This window comes from Crocuta crocuta, unplaced genomic scaffold (genome assembly GCF_008692635.1).
Source record: "Crocuta crocuta isolate KB4526 unplaced genomic scaffold, BGI_CrCroc_1.0 scaffold133, whole genome shotgun sequence".
Taxonomy (NCBI): Eukaryota; Metazoa; Chordata; class Mammalia; order Carnivora; family Hyaenidae; genus Crocuta; species Crocuta crocuta.
In genome coordinates this window covers 5,124,246-5,131,551 of record NW_027529438.1, presented here as the reverse complement: position 1 = coordinate 5,131,551, position 7,306 = coordinate 5,124,246, and the positions used below count along the sequence as shown (strand labels likewise).

General features: G+C 59.4%; 1 protein-coding gene across 2 annotated transcripts in view; it reads right to left on the bottom strand.

The window, feature by feature from the left end:
* Window positions 1–3,808: 3,808 nt before the first annotated feature.
* Window positions 3,809–7,306, bottom strand: part of CFAP45 (cilia and flagella associated protein 45) — a 25,983-nt gene continuing 22,485 nt past the window's right edge. Inside the window, exons 11-12 of one of the 2 annotated variants that reach the window (XM_077759983.1) lie at window positions 4,243–4,467; window positions 3,809–4,018 (exon numbers count right to left, since the gene is read on the bottom strand). In XM_077759983.1, the coding sequence (XP_077616109.1) occupies window positions 3,940–4,018; window positions 4,243–4,467 (304 nt within the window). In that variant the 3' untranslated portion in view covers window positions 3,809–3,939. Of the gene's footprint in view, window positions 4,019–4,242; window positions 4,468–6,779; window positions 6,882–7,306 lie in introns of those variants that run through there. The other variant, XM_077759984.1, reaches the window with a different exon arrangement.

Genomic DNA, 7,306 nt, shown 5'->3' with positions numbered 1-7,306 from the left:
CACATGGCTGCAGGAGCTACCTGAAGGAAGGGGTGTGGTGTAAAAAGAGCCTGGACCCTCCTGTGGTCCCAGCAGCCAGGCGGATGCAGAGAATGACATTCTCAGCATCGGGGCCGCTCTGAGATAGTTTGGGTTGCCTTTTGAGGTAATGAGCATCCTGTCTCTCAGGGTGTGCAAGCTCCAACCGTCCAATCATTTGATTAGAGGTTGCAAAAGAGGTTCAAGCACTAGGGTGTCTTTGCAGCTTCCTTCCAGACTTAAGACTCTCTGATTTGGTGCTCACCCCACTAGCCTGGGGACAGTCTGTCCCCAGGGGCCATGCGGGAAAGCTCATTAGCTCTAGGCACTTTCTCCTGCTCTCCACTCCCACCCCCGCCTTGACTCCTCCTTCCAGGAGTCTCCTGAGAAAGCCACCCAAAATCCCAACCGTCTTCCTGTCCCAGCCTCAAAGTCATCAAAGGGCATTGGGGCGATGGCCACAGCTTTGCACAAGTACACGCAGAATACAGGGAGAAATGCAGAGCCGATACCAGCTGGGAGGGTGCGCGCTCTGGAAGCTTAGACGGAAGGGCTCACCAGGCAGATCAAGAACCACCTCGCCTCTGCTGGGACTCTAGAGTTATGCGGTGTTGGAAGTGAGGTTCTTCCGGGTAACCTTGGGTGATTTGCTGGGATACCCCCCAGAGTATGGGGGGCAGGGCAGAGGAGAGGTCGCCTTGGGTGATTTGCTGGGATACCCCCCAGAGTATGGGGGCAGGGTGGAGGAGAGGTCGCCTTGGCAGCAGCCTAGTAGGGGAGGAGACCTCTGGTCTGGAGTGCTGTCTGCCAGGCTTCCCCTCTGCAGAAGGAGAGGTCGGGATGGATGAGAGGGGAAACCAGTGAGCAGCTTGGTGGCTTCCACACCTAGACATCTTGTCTGAGACGCCAGCGTCTCTCCTCCACTGTCACCTAGGCAGCTGCCACCGTTTCTCACCCCAAGAGCCCTGTCTGGCTTTGAACTCTTTGGGCCCCTTTCATCCGAGCCAAATCAAAGTGCTTTTACTGAGACCTATTAATGTCCGCCTGTGACCCCAGTCACGGACGGGGATGCTGAGGTTTTCAGGGGTGCCGAGGACATCCCAGCGCCCCGCTGACTCAAGGGCAGCCTGGCTTGGCCACCAGGGAAGGCTGCTGAGTCACGCAGCTGCTTCTCTGGCAGGCGCATGGGCTGGAACCCGCCCCCAGGCCCTGACAGAGCAGGATGCGGGCGGCAAGTAGGGGCACGGGGCCAGCCCGGAGCCGGGGGACACGTGCCCGGGAGGCAGCCGCGCGCAGAGCTGATTCAGACCTCCGAGGTGGAACCAAACCACTGGATTTGCCAGACTACACCCGGCTGGTCTGACCCTGCAAGGACCAGAGGACCCAAGGGGCAGAGCATGGGCAGCTGGGAAGACACCTGGGAACCCATACAATAAAGTCAGGAAATTGAGTATGACTTTTTTTTTTTTTTTTGGTACACTTCCAGCATCTTTACATCAACCAAGACAATGCACCCAAACAGCACTTCTGATTCCCGGGCACCACTTCCCCCTGTCAAGCTCCCCGGTCACCCTGAGCTGCCTCAGTGACTGGCAGGGGCACCCAGAGCTCCCTTCTACCTCAGAGCAGAGGAGGGAAAACTAAAGCCCTTCCTGGGAGAGAGCACGGCCCACCCATAGTGCCAATCTCTAGCTGGTTGTTCCTGTGCTATGGGCCCCCATCCAAGTCCTCAAGGAATTCCATTTTCCTCTCTTCCTTGTCCCCAGGCCCCACCTGCTGCAGAGCTGGGCTCCCACGGTCTCCCGCTGGCTCTGCCCCACCTTCCTGCGGGCTGACCCCACCAGCCCCCACTAATGCCAGGGACCTCTTCCCTGCCATCATGCCCACTGCCTTTCTCAGTTAGAGGGGCGGGGGTATGGAGGGTGCAGCCTGCGTGCCTCACACACCAGCTGCCCGCCTGGCGGGAATGCCCCACTTCTGGGGACCGGGGCTGCGGATGACAAGATGACGCAGGCCGGTCCTGAAGCCTGCGTGGGGTGTTGAGGAATCCCAAGAGAAGCAGCCAACCCTGTCTCCCCATCACGGGCCGATTCCTGGATTCTTGGAGGGGAACGACTCCCAGACCATCTGCACCTGCACAGAGGTGGCCGTGGTCCCCACCCCCTGCCCCTCCACCCCCGTCTCTGAAGCCAGGCTCCATTCAGACCTGCAGCTGCTGCCCCCAGGGCCCAGGCCACGTGGAGAAGGTCTCATTCTCAGGCTGTGGGGTCTGCCAGGCGCCGCACGCCCGCAATTTCATGAGCAGCAGCTGGGGTGAAATGCAGGCCTTGCTGGAAGCCTGTGAACTTCGCCCTTTTTTCTGCACGTGGCCTCACGAGTTAGCAATGGTTCTGGAACGCCCTTTCTTCCTGACCCGCACTGCGGTGGGGCCTGTGCCTCCTTGGCCCTGAGATGGGGGACTCAGGTAGGGATCTGGGCAAGCTCCAGGCACCCGAGGTCCTTCCTGGCTTTCCTGGCAAGAGGGTCCCCTGGGATCCTGCAGGTAGTAACTGCTGTGGGCTTCACCCAGGGAGCCTGCAGAACTGAGCTGCCACAGAAGGCACCAAGTCCTCAGTGGCGTGGCCATGAGATGGGGGGGGGTGTGTGTCTCATCCCAGCACATCTGGTAGAGGCGCACTCAGGGCCACTGAGCGGGGGGGTGAGAGGAGCCCCCCCTCAGCTCGCCGGGGCGTGGCGGGGCTGGCGGAGAAGGTGCCTGGGGAAGCTTCTCTGAGGAAGAGGAGGCCTGGGGAGAAGCCTGCCTGCCCACTCTCCCTATGAAAAGAGCACTCTTGCCAGAGGCCCTTATAACCTGGCGTTGCCAACACCCAGGACGCGCCGGCAGCTGCCCTCTGTCCCCTCGGTGCAGGGCCCGCGCAGGGAGGCAAGTGCGGAGCATGGAGGGGGCGGGCTGACGCCGAGGGGCTGGGAGCTGGGCTGCAAGCCCTTCCCCACCCCCCAGCTTTCATGGGGAAGCGGCTTCATCCCTGGGCCTCAGCTCTGCATCCCACGAGGAGCCTGATAATCAGGGTCCTTCAGTAAGAGGCTGGGATTATTCTAAGGGCACAAGGAATGTGGTGTGGAGCAGCTAGGGGAGGACCAGGTGCAGACTCCGCGAGGGTGGACCCGGGTCCGCTGTACTGAGTGCCCAGGGGGCATCCGGCCAAGGCAGGCGCCCAGGAAGCCTTTGAATGAGTGAATGGATGAGAGTATTGGGGGGAAACAAGAGGCAAATTAACACAATGGCCTCGGGGAGCCCCATCTGTCAGAGTGAGGAGAGCCAGGACCCGGGTGAGGGGCAGCCGGGTCCGGGCGAGAAGCAGGGCCCTGGGTGGGCCCAGGGGTGGACAGATTCTGTGTTGTGGCCGGAAAGGGCAGAGCAGGAGAGCAAGGCCCGGGTGCAAATGCCACCGCCCCCCCCACAGGAGGCGGGGTCTGAGTCACAGGTGGGAGCCCAGCCGGGTCCCTGCTGCCCCAGCCCCTCCCTGAGAAACAGCTCCAACGGCTGGCGCTGAAATGCCTCTAAACTAGACGTGGAACAGGGACAGAGCAAAGCTGTGCTGAAGGGGGACACGAAGGCAACATCCCTGGGGCCCCGGAAAGGCCAGAAGATGCAGGGCGAAGGGCCTGCGGGGCTGGGAGGGACCCCCTGCGGAGAGCACCCTTCGGTCCCCTGCCCCAGGCCATCACACCACCCACGGCCCTGGCACCCTGCATCACACACAGCCCCTCCAGGAAAGTGAGCTGGTCCTTAAAGAAGTAGAATAAATTTAATCTGTACCTATAAGAAGTCTAGGCTAGTGGCAGTCACGGCCACCCAGCGACTGGGCAGAGCCTGGCCCCTGGCCCCTGCAGGGGTCCCAGGGGACGCGGAGGCACCCCTCAGTTCACAGAGGCGGCTGGCAGGATGTTGGCTTTGCGCTCCGCTTCAATGCAGTACTTCTCAGGGAGGCCGGTGGCTCTGCAGGGGAGGAGGGCGCAGGGCAGGTGTGAGACGNCGATCCGACCCCAGACACATTCCCGTCAGGACTCTGGCACCTGCCGCGGAGCCAGGAAGCCCCAGGCCCAGAGCCTCTGCCGCGGCCCCTTCAGAGTCAGGAGGAAGGGCCACCTCGCTCCGTCCCACCTCCCACGCACCCTGTCCTTGGGGTGGGGGGTGGGGACGCGGTGGGGGCAGGGTCACACCTCAGCTCTTCGATCTTTTTCTTCTTGATGTCATCAATGCGCTCGCGCCGCTTCTGGGCCTCCTCCTGGAGCCGCCGGCCCTCCTCAAAGGTGGCGATGCGCTCCTGCACCTGCTTCTGCTGGTTCTCGCGCACCTGGCGCCGGAGCTCGTCTGCGTGTCGCAGGCGCCCCGTGGCCTTTTTCTCCTCCTCCAGCCGCTCCTTCTCGATCTGCTCTCTCTGAGCCCTGGAGGAGGCACTGCGGCTGTGGGACGGGCTGGGCTGAGCCAGCCCCGCAGCCCCGCGAGGAGAGGCACTTGGGGGAGCCTTCTGGAAGGGCTTCTCCAGGGGACGTGCTTCAGCCACCACAGCCCCGCAGGCTCCCCCGGGGGATGCCGCCCTCTCACCCTGGGGGGCGGGGGAGGAGGCTCAGAAGGACCCCGTGCTCGCTTCAGTTCTCCTCCATCACTGTTTTGAAATTCTTCATACTTTTTGAAGCAGGGGTCCCACTTTCTTACATGTCACCAGCCCTTGCAAATTATGTAGCTGGTCTGTGCTCAGGGTTTCACCCACTGGAAGCTACTGTTCCGGATCTTTCTGTCGTATCTCTGGCTTGTTCTAAGATAGCCTCTCTCTCTCTCTCTCTCTCTCTCTCTCTCTCTCCCTCCCTCCCTCCCTTCCCACCAGCAATACCAATGACATTAACAAAACTGCAAAGGGGGTGCTTAGAAGTGACAAGTGCTGACGTCTGTTGTACAGCCGCTCCTACTTGCTGGAAGAAGGAAGGAGCGCACCCTGGTATCTCTCAGTGCTCCTCGTGCTGCCAAGACTTCTCCCCGATTTCCCTGGCCAAGCGGCCCCCATATGGGCCAGACAGGCTCGGGAAAACTCAAAGGGACTGTGTTCACATCCCAGGGGAAGCACAGTGCTAGGCCCCCCCAAGCTATCATCTTAGTTCTTTCTTTTTTATTTTCATTAAATTGTTTTTTAATTTTGTTAGTGTTTCTTTTATTTTTTGAGAGAGAGAGAAAGAGACAAAGCACGAGCAGGAGGGGCAGAGAGAGAGGGAGACACAGAATCCAAAGCAGGCTCCAGGCTCCGAGCTGTCAGCACAGAGCCCGACGTAGGGCTCGAACTCACGAACCGTGAGATCATGACCTGAGCCGAAGTTGGACGCTGAACCGACTGAGCCCCCCAGGCGCCCCCATCTTAGTTCTTTCTTGACATAATCAAAAACAAACACAACATGTAAAATCATCCTAGGCAGTGACTTCTCACCTGCCCCCCTATCCCGAGCGTACTCATACCCCAGCAAAGCTTCCAAAAGCACAGGTCACTTCCTTGTCTCCCCAGACCCGCGGCACACAGGCGTCGTCTCAGCTCTGGGCACCCTCACTGCTGGCACCTCTCCAACCCTGCCCCTGGCGGAGAGCCCCTCAGGCTGTCGGGAGATACCTGCTGGCTTCCTCACCCTCTGTGTTTAGACACGGAACCTCAACCTCTTTGACACAGCTGTGATGGCAGAAAGCCTTGCCTCCTTGCCTCGCCCTTACTTTCCTAGTTAGAGAAAGGTTTTCTGTTGTTTTACATCATGTAAGACGGGGTGGAAACAGGAACCCGCATCTGTTGCCGGAGACCCCCTGGGCTGGCAGGCAGTGAGAATCTGAATGGGGAAGGGCCTGGTCACTTCACGGGCCAAGGGCAGTGACCTTGGAACCTGGGCCTCACCCCAGACCAGTTACATCAGAAGCTGTGGATGTGGAGCTTGGGGCCACCATACTTTGTGAAAGCTTCCAGGCAATTCTCTGAGCCACGGGGGAGGCTAGGTCAGCTCTCTCTGCCTAGTCGGTGAGCTGAGACTCAAAGGCCTCCCTCCGTCCAGAAGCAGGAAGCCCAGAGAGAGGCCATCTCTCCAAGGTCACGCTTTGAAGCAGGAAAAGTTGGATTGCTGGCTGCGGTAGACACGTCCCTGGCACTTGGAGACACCTGGCCGGGTGGCCACGTGGCCCGGGAGACACCAGGTCTAGATGCTAACCTAGAACAGCGGGGGAAGTCGAACATCTCCAAGGGGCTGGTCTCGCTTTAATAACTGGCTGGTGCCTAGTTATTGCCAGCAAAGCAAAGACGGGACAAATGGGTCAGGGGCAGAAGTAGGGCTTTAATTTCTCTCCATTAATACTTATTAGTGCCTGCTAGAGGCATGCAGGCGGTGAGTACAGGCATCTGAAAGGTAGTTTGGAGCCCAGGGGCAGAATCTTCGGGGCCATTGAGGAAGCTGCCTTCCTCAGCAGGCTTCTGGAGACCACAGCACGACCCTTGAGGGCAGGGAAAGGGCGCTGCAGTGGGGGGCGGGGGGAGGGAGGGGGAACAGGCTGGGGGCCCACAGCCCCATAAAAGGCCAGGACCCTGGCTCTGGCAAGGACTGAGATTCCTACAGATCTGCTCTGCCTCTGGCCCGGGGGTGAGGGGTGGAGTTGGGGGTCTGGCATGCATCCAATAGGGCCCAGCACCGAGGAGGACACGGAGCACGCACCAGGTAGACCAGAATGCTGGGCCGCACGGCTCGTCTCTCCTCACCGGAGCGCCATCTCTGTACTTTTGTATCCACGCCCCCATTGCAGTTTGGTTTGTTTCCTTTGAAAGCTTCTGATATCATAGAGTCTGAACCAGAGCAAGAAAGGAGTCACCCCCATTCCTCCAGAACAGCTAGCTCTGGGGAATACCCCAGGGGGTGGGGGTGGCAGATCCGATGGATTGATGCCAGATCAGTGTGGCTCTGGGGGTGGATGACGGGTGGGGAGAGTGACAGATGTGAACAGGTCACTCCCACTTACAGGTCGGGATTATCAGCGAGCCAAAAGAGAACAAAAATAAAAGGATGGCAAGGCAGGAAAGATGAATATAGGCAAGGTCAGTCCGAAGAGGAGTTCCTCACACCCTTCCCAGATGGATGGACAAGGACAGTATTTTGCTCACCTCAAATGTGTGCTAGACCAGAGCTTTGAGTTTATGCACTTAATACTACTTATCAAATGAATGGCAAAGACACCCCCCCTCCAAAGCTCTTCTCTGATGACTCAACCTCG